Source organism: Haplochromis burtoni, unplaced genomic scaffold, assembly GCF_018398535.1.
Source record: "Haplochromis burtoni strain Fernald_Lab_line unplaced genomic scaffold, NCSU_Asbu1 Contig_77, whole genome shotgun sequence".
Lineage (NCBI taxonomy): Eukaryota > Metazoa > Chordata > Actinopteri > Cichliformes > Cichlidae > Haplochromis > Haplochromis burtoni.
This window is the reverse complement of record NW_024582438.1, coordinates 2,240,038-2,257,522: the sequence shown is the minus strand read 5'-3', so window position 1 is coordinate 2,257,522 and position 17,485 is coordinate 2,240,038. Positions and strand designations below refer to the sequence as shown.

General features: G+C 41.8%; 2 protein-coding genes across 5 annotated transcripts in view; both read left to right on the top strand.

The window, feature by feature from the left end:
- The first annotated feature begins 4,284 nt into the window (after window positions 1–4,284).
- taf3 (TAF3 RNA polymerase II, TATA box binding protein (TBP)-associated facto) lies at window positions 4,285–11,662 on the top strand. The gene is made up of 7 exons (XM_005929048.2): window positions 4,285–4,662; window positions 5,018–5,260; window positions 5,675–7,509; window positions 7,612–7,694; window positions 8,512–8,785; window positions 9,315–9,421; window positions 10,762–11,662. The coding sequence occupies exons 1-7, from the start codon at window positions 4,497–4,499 to the stop codon at window positions 10,874–10,876; spliced, it is 2,823 nt and encodes a 940-aa protein (XP_005929110.1). The 5' UTR covers window positions 4,285–4,496; the 3' UTR covers window positions 10,877–11,662.
- A 4,141-nt stretch (window positions 11,663–15,803) lies between these two features.
- Window positions 15,804–17,485, top strand: part of LOC102310863 (CUGBP Elav-like family member 2) — a 32,252-nt gene continuing 30,570 nt past the window's right edge. For 2 of the 4 annotated variants that reach the window (XR_006054528.1, XM_042221981.1), the window contains exon 1: window positions 15,804–16,103. Coding sequence is in view for 2 of the 4 variants with exons in the window: in XM_042221981.1 (XP_042077915.1) it covers window positions 15,991–16,103 (113 nt within the window). In the remaining 2 variants the exon portion in view is untranslated. The remainder of the gene's footprint in view (window positions 16,104–17,485) is intronic. The other 2 variants (XR_006054527.1, XM_042221980.1) reach the window with 1 other exon arrangement.

The window sequence follows — 17,485 nt, the reverse complement described above, 5'->3', positions numbered from 1 at the left end:
CTGGAAGGTTTGAGTTTATTAATATGTTCTTGATTTGGGAATGTAAGAGTACATGGATGGAGGTATGACTGTTAAACTGAGAGAGGGCCAAACCTAAGGGAAGGGTCTTAAAACAGACAGTAGTGACGGTTGAGGTTGAGTGGTTTCAACAATTTGAAACCCGAGGTTTCAAATTGTTGAATTAAGCGGATGTTGAACAGATCAATCAAAGACTGCACATTTGGTGAAGCAACAACATCAAATTTGTTGAAATATGATTAATTTGCTTGGCTGCTTATCCAGGTGGAGTTCCACAGGCACTGGAGCCTGTTCCAGCCTGAAATATATCAAAACAATCCACCCATTTTCTCTGTTCTCTCCAGCCTTTCCCAGCTGTTAAAAGGCAAATGGTGCTTTGTCCTATGATGAAACCAGGTGCATGGTATTGGCATGGCAGACCCTCCGCCAAATTAACTACTACTCAACAGGTCTCCCAGCAGGGTGGAAACTGGGAAGCCTGACCTGTCTGGATCACCTTTTTGTAGGAAAACACAATGCGCAAGAGTAAATATAATTATATAATGATAACAGCATGATCATATGCAGTGAAAGGACTCATAATTATAGATGCGAAACAGAATGTATTAAAGTTCTGGAAAGTTGGTCTCCCTTCATATCCCTCATAGTGTCTTAGACTAAAAACTTTTCAAAAGATAACTTTACACAGTGTGTAAGAGGTTATTTTTTTACTGCTGCTACTCAATGAGAGAATATTATTTTTCAAAGTTATGTTGTAACCAGATGATTGCATGCTCTTAGGTCAGTTATTGAGCAGTTGAATTTTGTGCTTTAATGTTGTTATGGGAAGCCAAGCTCCCTAAAGCATAATTAAGGAGAACAGTGGCCTGTCAACAATTAACATTATTCAGTCTTGCAGAACTTATAGCCAGTTTTCAAATGATTTCTATTGGTACAGAACATTTGGGATTGACAAGCGATTAACCAGGCCATAAACACAACAGGAAGGTGTTCACAGTAACAAGTCCCAGAGCTGGTTTCCTGTAGCCTTCTTTATCCCCAGAAGTATTTTTCCCCTTATTTTTTCTTTTGCAAACAGAGAAGGCCCTCTGCTGGCTATTTAAAAAAATGAGCTGGGTTTAAGGGACTACTGCATTTGCTTCACTTTTCAGAACCAGAAGTTACATAAATGTAGTCTTGGGAGGTTGAAAAGGGGAGCTTTTTGAAGACATTTCACCTCTCATACAAGAGGTTATTCAGTTCTATAAACAAAAGTAGAGAGTCTTAGTGTTTTAACCTCTACTCTGTCTGGAAATACTGTCTTGGTAATACACTGCTTTTTTGATGCAATACAGTGTGCAACAGTTTTATCTAATCTGTCACTGGTACTGCTCCAGTGGTGTCCAGTTCACCTATGCATAAACTACAAGATCCTCTTTCACACTTTCAGTCTTTTATAACCTTGACCTTCCATATTTGTCTGATGTTCTCCATAATTGCTCTCCCCCAATACACTCAGCTCATCTTCAGCTTCTCTTTTGTCTGTTCCATCTACTTGCCTGACTACCATGGGACTTAAAGCCTTTAGTTACTGCCCCAAAACTGCATTTCCACCAGATCTCTAGACCATAGTGTAAAGCTGGGCATACACTGTGCGATTTTTTGGCCCATTTTGAGATGATTTTTCAGTCGTGCAACCGTTTTGGGGATCGGCCTGAGTTTTACCTTAATCGTGCATTGTGCATCGTATGGTATATATGGGGTAACGAGAAGCGATTAACACCTCACGACCAACTCCCGATCAGCAGTCGTATGGTCGCAAGAAAATCAAACCTGTTTTAAATCCTGATCACCCCTCGTGAGGGTATCAACGCAACCTCTCACACTGAGCATGCGCAAACACAGAAATGGAAGTGAAAAAGACGGAGTAGCATGGCAGTGCAGTGTGTGATCTGGACACAAGCGATGGAGGCCAAACTTGTAGAACTTTGGCAAGCTCATCCGAGCCTTTTCGATGTGGCTTCACAAAATTAAAACAATCACAACAACTGTGAAAACACTTGGATGGACATTGCTGCTCAATTGCAGCTGCCTGGTCAATGTTTTTCATTAGCAATTTAGAAAAGTTGATGGTGGTGTGTGTGTGTGTCTGTGAGAGGGAGAGAGAGGGAGATCAAAAGACAGATTTTGTGTTATAAGCTTAATGTTATCACTTCACTTAATGGATGCACAGTGTGAGCACTCAGGTCACATCAGAGCATTGGGCCGTATAGTGTGAGACCATGCATCGTGACCTACAAACTTCTAACCCCTACGATTCAATCATACAGTCTGAGCAGGAGCTGAATAATGCGACTGAAAAAAATCGCACAGTGTATGCCCAGCTTAAGCTATCCAATGAAATGAAGCAAACAATGTCTAGATGCATGCTCAACTATCTAGGTAAGAAAATCCCAAGTAAGGAAGTCGTTTGCTCCAGGCAATCCAGGAGTAAAGGACAACTGCTGCTTAAATGAAAACCTTTAGTGATCCCCAATGTCAGGAGCATCCGAACAGATGAGAAACATTTTCTTTAAACACAATGTCTCTGTGCCATTCAAACCCCAAAAAGTACTACGGCAAAAAAGTTGCTTCACGTCAAGGATTGGATCCCCCAGAACAGACAAAGTAATATAGTGTACATAGTGAAGAGCCACAGTGAAGTGAACCAAACAACCAGATGGCACAACACAAACCAGCTACCTGAACAGGCCAGGACTTTTTACACCTATAGATCAGTGGCAACTCTTTCTAGGCTGAGATGTACACTGGCAACACTGGTCTTGAGTGGGGAGACAAGCAGGCCATTCATGTAAAAAGGGAGTGACTACAGGAACAGATCAGAGGTACAATTTTTCACGATCTTACACCCTTTCTCCGACTCTCTGTGAATGGTACTCAAGGCCATTGATCAGTGGTGATAACCATTTGCATATGAATGATCATCAAACTGACCTAACAACCATCATTAATCACTGGGGCTAGCTTCAGTCATTATGCAAATGTAATGTTAAAAGGTTTGGGAAATCTGCAGTCAGCTGAGACTTAAGACATTCCTTGGAGGAGTGACAAAGCGTTTCTCCCTCTGAAAACATAAAGTCGAGGTGAAGAGAATCAACTTTCTGGAATCCAATCAAATAACCATTCACAAAGGTAGGTAAGTGACTCTCAGGACAGGACAGTCAAGGGCTAAATACCGAAGACTCTCCAACGGTTAAGAAGAAGCTTCTTGAATAAAATGGCGAAACGTCTTTGAGAAGCTAGAGAAGTCCAGTTGACTTATTTCCAGCATTCAAGACTTCTGGATTGACTGAGAACCTCCACAGACACATTTGACATTTCCAGCATTCGCCACAACTAATAAGCTTCACCATCACCAAATCTACAACCAGTTTTGAGACCCATGATAGAATTTGGGACTTTGGATTAAACAGCCATCTACAGCACCATTTTCACAGAACCAAGAAAGATTTTTTTTCAAGAATGATCCTTAAGGGATCCAGTAACTTAGGAGAATCATTGTAGAGGTGCACTGAAGCTTTTCTGGTGGGCACATGGTGACCAGACATATTGACACTGGCTTTCCTTTGATGTGACTGTCAGTTTGTTATACGAGTCTGGAAATATATGGACATGAAGTGAAATTCGACTGGTTAATAAAGGTCTACAGCTGCAAGGCGGTGATCATTTTTAATAATCCAGCACCACCCAGTGTGGGGAATTAAACCTGCAGGCAAACCACGCTCTATTTCTCACACAAACTCATGTGGTAAAGTTTACGGTAGCTTTCCAAATTTAAGAGTCATCTAGAATTGGCTTTAGTCTGATAAAACGAATTTTAAAAAGCCACCCTGCCAATTTGGATTTTTTTCTCAGACACTGGGTATATTTTTCTTGAAATATTCTACTTTTTACTTGGGCCGGAAGTGAGAAACAGTTACATCGGCGTCACTCGGCGGTGAGAAGCTAAAAGCGAAACTGACTGCTGGCGTGCCCTGAAAGTTGTGAATGTTCCTGCAGCGTCAAAAAACGCGCATAGCTCAGTTTAGTTGAGTCATGGCTCTAATTTAAAGCCACGTTTCATCTACGGTATCCAGTTTACATTCACTAGCCAAACTAGTAACCAGCCCCAGCCTGAGTAAAATGTAGCTTCCTGTAAAACCCACAGAGCTCCTGCGCCTGTGCAGACAGTCGACGATCCGCTCGAACTCCGCAGAGCCGTGTAGGCGGAGGCTCACTGGCGCGCATGCGCGGACTAGATTCCGGGGATGGGTCTATCGATGGAAACAAGATGGCGACTCTGGCAAAAGCGCCAATATATTTACTGAAGTAGATGTCCATATTTAACCGTGGTAGTGGGTTTTCCCAAGCCCTTCGGGGCATTCCGCGAAACATGACGAGCGGGAGCATGTTTTCCAAGAGGAATTGACCGGGATTAATATTGTAACAAAGTCAGCGAGATGTGCGAGAGCTATGCCCGCTCGCTGCTGCGTGTCTCGGTGGCGCAGATCTGCCAGGCTCTGGGCTGGGATGCGGTTCAGCTCACTGCGTGTGATCTGCTGTCCGATGTGCTGCATCGGTACATCCAGCAGTTGGCTCGGGTCTGTCATCGATACTCTGAGTTGTGTAAGTGCTTTGTTTGGTTCTCTTATTACTTTTTTAGCCTGTAAACTCAAAGTAGTCGATCACGTTGTTGTTAACTGACTCTGCAGCTGGCGCCCCCTAGCAAGCAGTTAATATGTCAGAAAGTACAGTAGGAACACAGCAAAGCGACTTCCCCTGTATTGTTATTATTGGGGCTATGCTGCTTTGCATCTGTTTTCAGTGTTAAAAGTAGCCGATCTCACGAGTATTGGTTACTTAACTGCTGTATAATCTATAAAATAACGTCGCGTGCCGACTGTAAACCTGTTGAGCATCACTTTTTGTGTGTGCAGAGTGAGTGCTGTGGTTTAATGACAACATTTTTGATCCATTTCAGATGGAAGAACAGATCCAGTCCTGGACGATGTCAGCCAGGCTTTCAGACTGCTAGGAGTGAGTCTGAGTGAACTGGAGGACTATGTCAACAACCTAGAGCCTGTGCCCTTCAGCCACCAAACACCGCTCTACCCTGTTAGCAAAAACAATGTCCTGCAGTTTCCCCAACCTGGAGTTCGAGATGCAGAGGAAAGGAAGGATTACATTCCAGAGTATATGCCACCTCTGGTCTCCTTACAAGAAGGTCAGTATAATAACTTGTATAGTATTAGCTATATGACCATTACTTTTTAGTGTGCACAGGCTGAAAGTTGATAGCAAAGTGGAATCAAGTCCTCTCTAAATCCTATGCAAATAATATAGCATTATAATTAAGTTTATTGCAGGGTTGTTACATTAGACTGTGATGTAACACAGCAGATTCGTAAAATAATCTTTTACGAATCATCTTTTTACTTTGTAGACATTTTATTGTGTTGTAAATTTTATTTTAAGTTGCTAAAAATAAGTGTAAATGCATCAATTCACACAAAGTGAAATACTTTTTAAAATACCCAAATATATTCAAAGTTCAAACTAAAATCACATGTTTATGTTGTAAATGTCATGTTGTGATTGTCAAAGTTCTTAGTTCTGTTTTTTATCTCCTTTACTCTAGAAGAAGAGGAGGAAGAGGTCCCCCCTGATATGGGTACTTCAGCTGAAGCTATGCAGGTGGCACTGGAAGAGGATGAGGAGGAAATAGATGAAGATGAAACAGTCAACGATGAAAATCATCCACTAAAGAGGCACCTGGATAGTCCTGATGCAGCTATGGGCATGATGCCTACCTCCAAGAGGCCTCGGATGTACCCTGGCCTCAGCCCAGAGTGGGGTCTTGAGCCCAGGGAGCCTCTTACGTCTCTCAACCCTCAACGTGTTAGTCCAGGCATTCTACCTTCTCATGACAGCCTGGACCCCCTGTCACCTGAAATGCCATCTGGTACCCTGCCTTCTTTTAGACCTCAGCCCGTAATACCAAAACACTCTGATCAGAAGGCCCTCACTGCTCCAGCAAGAAAGCCTAAGGTGTCTTCCCCTGGCAGACAAAGGACTAAGTCCCCTAAAGGGGTTATTCCTGTTCCGGTGGTTGGCAGTCCCATAAATTCCCCAAAACCATCTAAGGAAAAGAAAAAGTCTCCAGGCAAGACAAAGAGTCCTAAAAGTCCCAAGAGCCCTAAAATGGCCTCAGCTAAAGCCCCCCAACCTCACAGCAAACCAGATGCCATGCAAAAGTTACCGTTGTCCACACCGAGTGAGAGCATGGGCAAAGACAATATTCATTTGCGTCAGAACATAGAAGAAAGGGAGCTAACTGCAGGCCCTTTCAAGAAATTAGAGCCAGATAATAGAGCAATTGAGGATTCGATTGACGCTGTGATAGCTAGAGCATGTGCTGAACGGAAACCCGATCCATTCGCGTTCTCCTCGGGCTCTGATTCGGATAGCAATGGATTCTCCAGTCCCAGGAGACTGACTATTATGGAGCCGTCTACACCTAAAGGCCCAATTGGTGCCGGCATCTTGTTAAAAGACACGTCAACACCACTTCACCCTCTGCCACACATAGGCCTGGGGAATTGGACGATGGATGATTCAATCAACGAGGTGATTCGAAAGGCCAACCAGGTGGGACCATCTGCCCCCTCTGTACCCCAACCGGCAGCAGATTACGTGTCATCCGGATCAGCTTCACCACCTACCCCTGAACCACTCCTCAAGGTGTTTGAGGAGAAAAATAAGATTGTGTCATCAGTAGATGTCAAGAAGAAGCTAAAGAAGGAGCTTAAAACTAAGATGAAGAAGAAGGAGAAAGACAAGCCGAAAGATAAAGACAGGGAAAAAGATAAGAGTAAGCTAAAAGAGAAGAATAAGGACAAGAACAGGGATAAAAACAAGGAGTTTTCTAAAGATGGGAAGATGCCCTGGAAGGAGTTTGGGGTAAAGGACGAGGAACTTTTTGTTCCACGAGACTTCCCCCTGGCTGAGGGCTCAATCAAGATGAAGTCAAGAGATGGGGACAGCTCTAAAAAGGAGAAGGAGAAACATAAAGACAAAAAGAAGGATAAAGAAAAAAGTAAAAAGGACAAGGATAAGAAGGACAAGGGGAAAGATAAGAGCAAGGACGACAAGCAGAAACAATCTACATTATCCCCCTTTGGTCTGGGTGATGTCCCGCCACTGTTTAGCCCGCATACCTGTCTGCGCGTGCCCTCAATGCTGCCTCCTTTGGCCCCAATCCTCCAGGAGAAGGAAATAAAAACCAAGGAGAAGGACAAAAAGAAAGACAAGAAAGAGAAGAAGAAAAAGAAGGACAAGGAGAAAGACAAGGAGCGGGAAAAGGCCAAAGAAAAAGAAAGGGAAAAAGAGGATAAGAGGAAGGAAAAGGAGAGGGAAAAGGAGAAACGAGAAAAGGAAAAAGAGAAGGAAAAGGAGAGAATTCGACTGGAAAAGGTCAGTTTGTATTTACGTCTAGCATACCTTTTGTTTATTGTTTTTTGTTTTTTCTGTATGTTGGCACCACAAATATTTCTATTATCCTTTGTGTCTCTTTAGGTCAAAATAGACACTCCAGCACCTTTACCGTCTCCGGTCATTCCCAGACTGACGCTCAGGGTGGGAGCAGGTCAAGACAAAATGTAAGTACTGATTAAAGCTTTCTAGTGATACCTCTGATAACGTGTTTTTATGTCACACAAAGAATCTTTACAGTTGACGGCCGGTATTCATGGGGGTTAGGGTCCACAACTGCCCGTGAATAGCTGAAATCCATGAATACTTCAAATCCTTTCTAAAAACGTTTATAACTGCCAATTTTATTAGTTAAAACACCAAGTATACCTTAAACTATCATCCTAAAACACTTTAATATCATTTCAAAGTCATCTTACAACGAGTCTTTTATGAAGGTCTCAGGCATTTCGCAGCGGCTTCCGTGTCTGGCGATGCAGATTTCCCCATGCAGAGAAATACTTTTTTTTTTTTCATTCATAAAAAATGTATTTAGTCACGAAAATAATTGAATAATAATAATAAATGAGAAATATTTTAAATACGCTCTACAGAAAAAATCCATGAATAGGTAAATTCTCTGGGAATATTTGGGAGTTACTTTCCGCAAAACAATCTGTGCAAACTGAACCGCGGATAGGCGTGTGTTGACTGTACTTCTTGACCTATGAAAGGTCTGGCCTCAGTGCTTTTTGGTACTGCCTGAAAGGTATCTGTTAAAGATCTATTCATGTTTTTTGTCCATTGTCTTATTTTTGATTATATAAATTCTGTTTGATGAAGTTTTATCAGCTGGGTGGGTGGGCTGCTGTGCTCACAGCTGCAGCTGTTTACCTTTGATGATCACATTGAGTTAATTAATTTAGTTCTACCTTAAAGAAGACTCTTATAAAAAGAGACAGTATGAACAGAAGACATCTCTAACTTGTAACTCTCTATCAACAGTGTCATCAGCAAAGTGGTTCCAAATTCAGAGCCCAGCACGCCAGCACCCAAGACCCCTGCTACCAAGTCAGGACCTGGCATTCGCCCTCGGACACCGCCGCCACCACCAATGCTGCCGCCAGTCATACCCACGCTGCCGCCAGCTCCCTCGCCCCTTCCACCTGCTCCACCCCCATCATCGTCTTTAATTTCCCCGCCCCCTATACTCCCTCCTGCCGCCTCCGTCAAAACACCGGTCCGCAGCGTGGTAACTGAGACCGTCAGTACTTACGTGGTAAGTGCCCAGGATAAAAATATTTGTGCATTTAAAAGCTTTAGCTTCACCAGTCTTTGTTTAGTGTCCATGACATGCACATTAACAAGAACAGTCTGAAATTACATACCTGAATATCAGGCTGCAAAATCTATATATGAATTGAATCCCTGGATCCAGCTCATGAAAGTTTCTTAAGAGTATAAAGATGTTGCTCCTGTTTTGGTTTTTGTTTTTTCAGTTTGATCTTGAAATATTAAAGAGGGCTTTAAAAATATTTTATGGACTCCACAAGCTCTAAAAGCTCTTCTAATGTTACCTAAGCACCGTCTGTTGTTTTCATGAATCAGTCTTTTTGATGAACCCCACTAACCAGACACACATCCTCCTTGGCAAAGGTAGTTACACTCAAGATAAAACAGACTGTTGGGTTATTCAGCGTTTTGGGGGGATTTTTTTCATTATCTGTTTGTGTCATAACTATATTTTTTTTTTCATTTGATTGCCTTTGACATGTCACTAAAGTTTTCTCCTGTGTGTATCAATCAAGATTCGAGATGAGTGGGGAAACCAGATCTGGATTTGCCCTGGATGTAACAAACCTGATGATGGCAGTCCCATGATAGGATGTGATGGCTGTGACGACTGGTATCACTGGTAAGAGCTTTACAACCCTGTATTTTCATGACAAGAATGGGTGCTTGTACTAATTCTTAATCTGCTCTTCCACTTCTGGGTTCTTATTTGCATTTTTAATGCATTTATATGTAATTCACTCTTGTCACTTTGGTTAATCTGGGGAAATGTGGTTTCTGGGCGTCTGTAATGGGACCTTTTGATAAAAAAAATATCAGCACAGCCCCATTAAAAATCTGTCAAATACTGTGTATGATTTACAGCAGCTGATTAAAGGTATTTGTATGACTGAGACATAGTGTGTTTGGGATCGTAAAAAACAGAAAAAGTTGTTGCTGCTGTTGAATCATTCGTCCTGCTGCTAACATTCCTCAGAGGTTATGATCCATGTTGACACGATAGCATAACACAGTTGCCTCAGATTTGTCTCCCAACAGATTTATCTCCCCACCACATCCCAACGGTGCACTATTAGATTTAGATCTGGTGTCTGTGGAGGTCATTTGAGTACAGTGAACTCACTGTCATATTCAAGAAACCAGTTTGAGATGATTTGAGCTTTGTGACATGACACGTTATCCTGCTGGAAGCTAAAAGCCGTCTGGCCATTCTCCTCAGATCTCGAGCACCAGAGAACTCCCACTCATATTTTCTTCTTTTTTTTTGGACCACTCTCTGTAAACCCTAGAGATGCTTGTGTAGGAAAATCCCAGTAGATCTACATTTTCTGAAATACTCAGACCAGCTCATCAGTCACCAAAAAACACGCCACATTCAAAGCCACTAAAATCAGCATTCGGGTGCTCCATTTGAACTTCAGCAGGTCATCTTAACAATGTCTACATGCCTTAATGCAATGAGTCGCAGCTACCTGATTGGCCGATTAGAAATTTGTGTTAATGAGTAGTTGAATAGGTGGCCAATGCGTATGTAATTAATGGGCCTGGGTCCACATTACAGTAGGGGGGAAAGTTGTCTCTGTGTTTGTATCATTTTTTTTCAGACATATGAAACACATAATCAGTCTGAATATGTTTGTCAGTGAGCTGCTGATTTTTTTTCTAATTTAAATGCATCTTTTATTATCAAAAAGTACAACAATGACTGAATGACCTGATTTCCAGTAATGAATGGCATCCCCTCACATCTCCTTGGGAAGTCTGTAGGTGGTTGAATTTATTAAATGCCAGCAACCTGACAGGATGAGGCCTAAATAAACAATATGTGTGTTCCTTTTAATTTGACATCAGTGTCAAACATAATGTCTTCTAACCAAATGGGGCTAAAGCCTCATAGGAATATGACTGCATTCTCACCATTTCCTCACTAACCTCAACTCTCTTCTTCTGTAATGTCCTTAGGCTTTGTGTCGGGGTCGTCACAGCGCCCCCTGAGGACCAGCAGTGGTTCTGTGTTAAATGTTCCAGCAAGAAGAAAGATAAAAAACACAAGAAAAGGAAACACAAACCGCATTGAGACTATGCAAAAGCACATTTTGGACTGTTTTGGACTAAAGCCATCAATGAACACTCATGGCACTGCTGTAAAATTAAAAAAAAAAGCTAAAGAAAGCTAAAATTATGGCTGATGCAAACTTCTGAGGATTTTTTTAAAGATGTCAGCCACGATTCATTGTGAGTTGGTAAGAGGATAAAAAAAAAAGGATTTAACCAGCACATAATCAGCCTTAGTTCTCATGTGGTCCTCCCCTTTTTTTTTGCCTATAAATTGTTTATTTGTTGCTTTTGGTTGTCCAATCTTGGAGATCTTGTCTGTGTAAGGAGACCATGGCAGTTTCTGTCAAATCAGAGTTAAAATTTCTCAACAAAGTGGAAGAAAGAAGAACAGCTGTCGTCTTTTTTTCTGTTTTCCCTCATGTTGCCAAGAAATGGCATGACCTTTGTGTCAAGCCTTTCTTCCAATTTTCTGCAGTATCACTGAAATGTCATGTATATAAATGATTGCATCAGGCATGTATAAATGTGTAAATACCAACTTCCAAGCCAAGTGCATTTTGTTCTTAGGATTATTGACTCAAAAATCCATTTTCAGATATTGCTTTTTAAATCTACTGATTTTTCTGTAATTTCTGTACATTTTTTTAAATTTAAAGTTTGTATTTTTATTCCCCCCCCCCCCTTTCCCTTCATATGGAGTAGTCCTGGAGTTATACTGTAGCTGTGCTTGTAATGTAATTAATTTCACTGAGATTTGAATATTAAAGATGAATGGTCTGTGTACTCACAGACTTTAACATGTCAATCTCATTACCATCAAAACTTTACCCAACTCACCTGTCCAACCCATCCATGCATCCTTGATTTTTTTTTTTTCGACGAGTGCACGCTTTCAATTGTTTTGGGGTTGTTTTTTTTGCATTGGCTTTATAAGAAATAGATTGGAAATATTTTATCAAACCCAGTTTCGTATGTTGAATTTTGTCCGTGTTAATTCACTAATCCAGGATCCTCCCTTGCAGCTGTGTTACTGTTACCGTTACACTGAACACTGAAGGTCACCTGAGCGATTTTGTGTGGATTGTGAGAAACTGACTTCTCAGTTTGTCTGCTACAAATGGGGATATATGTAGACTTGCTGCCTTTCCTCGAATGACCACACGGTGTCAATCTTCGTGCACAGAAACCGGCGCCCTGCTCATAAGGCGTGGACGACGAGACAGCCTCGTGCAAACCGTGTTCCACCACATCATAAATGTAAAAAAGCTATAACTGCTCTCTTAGGTAATGCATTTGGGATCTTCTCAAACATGCCTTGAAAGGAAATCGTCTCTAAAAGCACTGTCCCTTGTAAGACACCCTATAAATGACAGTAACATTTACAGCCATCCAGAAGCTATTAAGGTGGGTTTCTGTAGGGGGGGCAGGTAGTAAAACATCCTTTGCAGAATTATCATTGGAGGATAATTTTAGAACTTGGGCTCTGCTTGTCTTGTGTCACTTTTTCCATTCTTTGAAATTAAACGTTGCAATGAAGCCTCTGAAGGAGGAGGAAACATATGTAGCAGAAGCGGATTACCAGTCATCAATGACTTTATATACTGAGATGTGAAACATCTTCATACGTATCTGCTGTAATGTGCTTCTGCATCATATATTTCTGGGAACAAGCAATACGAGTGCTGTCTTTGGCATTTTGGTGCACAGGTCATATTTTACAGAAAAGTAATAGTATATGAAAACCTTTGAAAGGGCGTAGAGAAATTCTGAGGTCTGAGTTCAGTGAGTTTTTAAAAAAATTTATTCAGCATTGTGCTGGCAGTTGGCTAATGAAGGCTGTGTTTTTGAGGTGGATACCCCAGCATTTCTGTTTAGCATCTGCGATTGATTCATAGACTGAATATTTCAGTTCAGTCCTAATTTAAGTGAAGAAGAAAGTGCTACACACATTAGAAGAGCATCTCTGAACACACAACAAGTAAAAACTTGAAGCACGTGATCTACAGCAGCACAAGACCACATTGGGTCCCACTCCTGTCAGCTAAAAACAGGAAACTGAGGCTACAATTCACACAGACCATGAGCATTGGTCATCTAGTCTGATGACTCTCAACTTCTGCTGCAAACATGAAACTATGGATCCATCCCACCTTGTATCAATGGTTGAGGCTGATGGTGGTGTAATAGAGAGGGGGATGTTTTTTTAGTACACCCATCACTCCTTAGTTCCCACTGAACATTGTTTAAATGCTTACCTGACAACTGTTGCTGACCATATCCATCCCTTTATGACCAAAATGTACCCATCTGCAGATTGCTCATTCCTGCAAATTATTCCTGCAAATGAAGCTTTGTACACTGTACTCAAACAGCGTATAAATCTTTAAATCCTTGATGTTTTGTGGACATAGAAAGCAAACCTGACTCATTCACCTTTAAACGTGCGAATATTTCCTCCTACTTATCCACTCCTTTCTCTTTCTTGTTTACTCCCAAATTTGGAAATCTACTCAACATCTTCCGATAACATAGAATGAAAGAGGAAGTGGAAAAAATGATGCGTGACAGAAGAAAAGGGAAGTAAAATTACTTCTGTCCATGCAAAATAAGCTGACATTTCAATGTGGTATGGCGTTTTTAATCACACCAGGCGCGTCCAGTCATGCAGGTCATTGTGGGAGGAGAACTGATGTGTGCTAAATCTGTAAAATCAAAGTAGTCAAACTGAAAGAAAAAAAAAAAAGTGATTGTTGAGATGGAAAAATCAAAAGATCAGACTGTATATGAATAGGAATTTCATTAACAGTGTCTGCCTTCAGCCTGTTGGTGCTAAAACGTCAACTCCACTCAGGTTTTGGGTGTCTCTTTCCCTCATCAAGATGGTGTCAGGTCTCTTGCTGTCAGTGCCTGTTGCTAGCATCTGTTGGATCATAAATTTTATTGCCCAGTGCCTGCAAACACAGAATTTTGCTATTAAAAAAAGGCCTAAATCTCTATTTCTTATTATTAGATATTAAAATTTTTAACCGTGGTGAATAGGTAACAAACAGGTTATGATGCCGGGGGAGGGGTGGGGGTGGGGGGGAAGCTGTTCCCGCTTGTAACCGTTTGAAAATTTGAGTGTCAAGTGTGACTTTAAAGTCATGCTGCCAGCGTGTGGTGTTTGCACTCGAGCAGTGTTCACCGAGCTGTGACAGTTTCAGTTTTAACCTGCAAAAACACAGACAGAATTTGTCTGTGCAAATGGTCCCGAGGGAGGCCAAAAGTGGCAAAAGAAGAAGAAAAAAAAAAGAAAGTTGATGTTGCTTTCACTGTTCAGGCCACCTGCAGTGCTTTCACCATGTGCTGTTATTCAACTTAGTACATGTCAGGCATGAATGCATTTTGTTTTTCAGCCGCAAAATGCACTGAAACCCAATAACGCTCCCTTTCAGAGCAATACTCCTTGTTTCATATATCATTCCCATGCCATATTACTACACCTCTGTCACCTCTTTTCAGTCGTCAGCGATTAGCACGCAGGCGTTATCGTACTGTACGCTTAATGTAGGTGTTCATAGCAGAGCAGCAAGAAAACCTTTCAGTTATCCTCGTGCTCGGCGGCTCTGACTAGTCACGCTAAGCAGCATGGCATCATAAAGGCCTGGATTTCAGCACAAGTGTTTAAAATATTCAGCAGAAGGAGCGGGGCTGAGATGAAGAGGATTTCGTGCCACGATCAGAAGAAGCAGAGAGCCCGTTCATGCTGCTGTACTCGACTGTGATATCAGCACACACTGGCATGACCCTGTTTCAGATGACTTTCCTACTTAATGTCATATTACCCAAGCGGGACACAACACCTACGGGAGGGGAAGACCTAGATTGAGTTCCTCCTGGGTTTTGGTGAAAAGAATATTGCAGTAAATTAGTTTCAGATATTTCACCTGATTGGTCCATGGCAGCACAAACATTGGCTGAGAGAGCACGAGAGAATGTGTGCAGGAGCTTAAAAAAAAAGCTGCCTTGACTTCTTCATTTTCCTATCTAGATGGCTCCCAGCAGAGTGGAGTGAACTTTGTGCCATGCAAATGATAAAACTACACACTTTTGATAAAAAGCTGCTGGGTCTTTTCAACATGCTCTTAATTCTCATGGTTGGGGTTTCTGGTTTTTAAATCGACTGTGGAGAACCTTTGTTTTGTAGAATTACATACCGGCACATGTCATTTGTGCATCGGTGTTTGCGTTATAATCTAAAACACAGTAGGACCACAGTTTTGGGCTGCTCAGTGAACTTCAAACACTCCAGGTACTGGAGGTACACTCCAGTACCTGGAGTGGACAATAAGGGGAGTAATGTCATCTGTCCTTATTTCACAAGTACCCACACTTACTTAAGTGTTTGCTTATATTCTGGCAGCCTATCTTTATCTCTATCTACGGTACTCAATTATAGTAATGATGTCAGGCTGTCATAGAAAGCGCTCTCGCTGTCACAAACAGGTCGGTAACCAAACAACTCATGCATAGTGTGATATGCACATGCTCTCACTGCCTGGAGAGTGGTTATACTGTTTATCTCTAGTATCTGCAGGTGCTCAGACAGAGCATTTATTGATAAAATGAGTTGTGGTGGGCGCAGGTGTAGGATGCTAGGCTTGATCAACCAGTTGGCCTTGTTTAGGCTTTTATTTAGAGCAGTTCACTGACTGAACTACATGGCAAAATCCAAAAAAAGAAGGGGAAAAAACATGCTACAAAATCAGGACTGGAACAGAATGAAATTCTGTGTCAACTGTGTTGATGTTTCATCTAATTTCCTCTAGTGTGACAATGGGAATAAATCATCCATGTCCAATTTTCTGAAGTTTCCCTAATATGGGTGTCAATTAGTCGAAGAGTGCTGTGGACACAGCTTTACAGCCTGCAAACTGCGCTGCCGCAGGCAGCACAATGCATTAGCGCACGATGAGCTGTCAGAGAGGATTATTTCAGCCACCACAGCCAGCGAAGGGGGTGGGCACCGCTCTGCTGCACTAAACCAAGGAGAAAGAGTGGGCGGGAGACACAGAAAGGGAGAGAGACACACCGAGGAAAGAGGGAAAGAGAAGAAAGTGTCCGTTACACCGGGTGGATTTTTCCAGAGCACCGATGTTGGAACACTCTTCTGAGCTGGCCCTGGTGCAGAGTCTGTATGCCAACAGCATGCGCTGTCCCCCCTCTGCGGCCGGGATCTCAGTCAGGAATGAGGACCTGCCTATGAGGTACGTTGGGTTGGCCCCTCATTCAAATTTGGGCTAGCTTTTGTGGAGCAGCCCGTATTTGGACTGCCTCTTTGTCTGGGCTGGATATTGTCATAGGATGTATTGTTTCCAGCTGAGTCGTTCTCCCATGCTGTGAGAGTGTGCCTGTGGGCAGGGTAGTGTTCCTCTGGTGCGCCTATATGGTTTTCTTTTTAAACAGGAATCTAGAAGCCATGTTTAAATTGAACGCATTTTATAGTTTATGTCTCCTCAACTTCCCAAGAAAGATGCATCACTAAAATTGAATAAAAATGTACCTCCCTTCTTTATTTTTTCAAACTTCCTCAAGGAATTGTAGATTTGCATGAAATATAAATGTTTAAAAAAAAGGTGGAGGTGTCAGTGATGTAGGTGTTTGTCTTCGAACTGCACGGCCCACTGAAGAAGAGCAGTACGAGTGACTGGATGTCTGCTGAAAGCTGCCCAGGCCTCACTGTGCTGAGCCAGTCAAACACAACTGAAGATATCAATTATCTTTAAATGCAAGAAAAGGAAACATTTACATGTGCATTTGCATACATTCAGTGGAACTTTACACTGATAAAGCAGCGCTATATTTATTTAGTACATCCTGAAACAGTTGATTTCCTCTGCAAAGGAAAGATAAGATGAAGTTCACTCTCTCCATTTTGAGAGCACTTCAGCTGGTCGGCCATTCGACAAATGATTTCATGAAAGGCAGAGCTAAGAATAAGTGCACTTTCAAGTTAAAGGCGTCCTGCTTAAAAACACACGATGTGGCCTCTTTTTTGTTTTTAGTTGAAGCTGGCCTATTTTTACACCTTGTACTTTTTTTTTTTATCACGAAAAGGTGCACATTTAAATGCTGGGTGAGTGGGCTCTTCAGCTCCCACTGCATGAGGGAGAAAACATTTGATGTAAACAACAAAAGGATGGCACATGTGGAGGATTATGATAGGATTAGAGTAGTAATCATCTGAGATTAAGAAAGACAGTCTAGTATTAGAAGGTGCCAGCAACTAGACATGACACTAGGCATGTAAAATCCAATCTATTAAACATCTTTTTAGAAAAAACAAATAGTACATACCAACACAGCTGAAATGTGTTGGATGCTTATGGAAAAAGAGTTTGCATTATCACATTATGCACACAAGCCTCTTTCAGGCACTGTTTAATAGAGCAGACCCGACACTGGTGCCAGGTTGCCTTGAAATTGCTATGGATACAGGGATTAAGTAGGATTTCATAAATAGGATGTTTCTTAATGCTCACTATGAAGAATATTTTAGGACTGTGCAGCTGCTGAAGCAGTAATGAGTGGTTTGGTAATTAGGCTAGCCCCCCAACTCGTCTCTCAAACAGCACTTGACAACAGTCCA

Coding starts and splice junctions, on each gene's coding strand:
- taf3 (XM_005929048.2), top strand. CDS start 4,497: ATGTGCGAGAGCTATGCCCGCTCGCTGCTGCGTGTCTCGGTGGCGCAG. Junction 7,510..7,611: donor AGAGAATTCGACTGGAAAAG/GTCAGTTTGTAT, acceptor GTGTCTCTTTAG/GTCAAAATAGACACTCCAGC. Junction 9,422..10,761: donor TGTGACGACTGGTATCACTG/GTAAGAGCTTTA, acceptor TAATGTCCTTAG/GCTTTGTGTCGGGGTCGTCA.